Genomic DNA, 1,578 nt, shown 5'->3' on the forward strand with positions numbered 1-1,578 from the left:
CGGGAATATCCCATCGGAAGAGGCTGCCTGGGAGCCTTTCCCACTCCCTTATCCCGATTTTTCCCCTCAGGATCGGGAATTTTCTGCCAGAAGAGGCTGCCTGGGAGCCTTTCCTGCTTCCTTATCCCGATTTTCCCCCTCAGGATCGGGAATTTCCCGCCGGAAGAGGCTGCCTGGGAGCCTTTCCTGCTTCCTTATCCTGATTTTTCCCCTCAGGATCGGGAATTTCCCACCAGAAGAGGCTTATCCCGCTTTTTCCCCCTCAGGAATCCCAGAGGAAGAGGCTTATCCCGATTTTTCCCCTCAGGATCGGGAATTTCCCAGCAGAAGAGGCTGCCTGGGAGCCTTTCCCACTCCCTTATCCCAATTTTTCCCCTCAGGATCAGAAATTTCCCACAGGAAAAGCTTTCCCACTCCCTTATCCCGATTTTTCCCCTCAGGATCGGGAATTTCCCGCCGGAAGAGGCTGCCTGGGAGCCTTTACTGCTGCCTTATCCCGAATTTTCCCCTCAGGATCGGGAATTTCCCGGCGGAAGAGGCTGCCTGGGAGCCTTTCCCAATCCCTTATCCCGATTTTTCCCCTCAGGATCAGAAATTTCCTGCCAGAAGAGGCTTATCCTGCTTTTTCCCCCTCAGGAATCCCAGAGGAAGAGACTTATCCTGGTTTTTTCCCCCTCAGGATCGGGAATTTCCCGGCGGAAGAGGCTGCCTGGGAGCCTTTCCCGCCTCCTTATCCCGATTTTTCCCCTCAGGATCAGGAATTTCCCACCAGAAGAGGCTTATCCCGCTTTTTCCCCCTCAGGAATCCCAAAGGAAGAGACTTATCCCGATTTTTCCCCCTCAGGATCGGGAATTTCCCATCAGAAGAGGCTGCCTGGGAGCCTTTCCCGCTCCCTTATCCCGATTTTTCCCCTCAGGATCGGGAATTTCCCATCGGAAGAGGCTGCCTGGGAGCCTTTCCTGCTGCCTTATCCCGATTTTTCCCCTCAGGATCGGGAATTTCCCGGCGGAAGAGGCTGCCTGGGAGCCTTTCCCGCCTCCTTATCCTGATTTTTCCCCTCAGGATCGGGAATTTCCCGGCGGAAGAGGCTGCCTGGGAGCCTTTCCCGCCTCCTTATCCCAATTTTCCCCCTCAGGATCGGGAATTTCCCATCGGAAGAGGCTGCCTGGGAGCCTTTCCCGCTCTCATATCCCGATTTTTCCCCTCAGGATCGGGAATTTCCCGGCGGAAGAGGCTGCTGGTGAAGCTGGAGGATGCCGAGGGGTCGGTGCCGGCGGTCGTGGAGCTCCAGCTCAGCTCCAAGGGCCGGAGCCTTCCCCTCTACACCAGGATCGGGTGCGGGAAAGCGGGATTGGAGGGGGTTTTATTGGGAATTTGGGGGGTTTGGGGGGGTTTTTAATGGGAATTTTGGTGTTTTTAATGGGAATTTTGGTGGTTTTTAATGGGAATTTGGGGGGTTTTGGTGTTTTTAATGGGAATTTTGGTGGTTTTTAATGGGAATTTCGGGGGGGTTGGGTTTTTTTAATGGGAATTTTGGTGTTTTAAATGGGAATTTTGGTGTTTTTTTAATGGGAATT

General features: G+C 53.6%; 1 protein-coding gene across 1 annotated transcript in view; it reads left to right on the forward strand.

Annotated features, from left to right (window-relative positions):
- Positions 1 to 1,336, forward strand: part of LOC114073683 (multivesicular body subunit 12A-like) — a gene marked incomplete at its 3' end in the record, with an annotated part of 8,949 nt that extends 7,613 nt beyond the window's left edge. Inside the window, exon 3 of the mRNA XM_027911403.1 lies at positions 1,210 to 1,336. Coding sequence (XP_027767204.1) covers positions 1,210 to 1,336 — 127 coding nt within the window. The remainder of the gene's footprint in view (positions 1 to 1,209) is intronic.
- Between the last annotated feature and the right edge of the window lie 242 nt (positions 1,337 to 1,578).

This window comes from Empidonax traillii, unplaced genomic scaffold (genome assembly GCF_003031625.1).
Source record: "Empidonax traillii isolate 1590-97213 ecotype Southwest subspecies unplaced genomic scaffold, ASM303162v1 scaffold12677:size10451, whole genome shotgun sequence".
Lineage (NCBI taxonomy): Eukaryota > Metazoa > Chordata > Aves > Passeriformes > Tyrannidae > Empidonax > Empidonax traillii.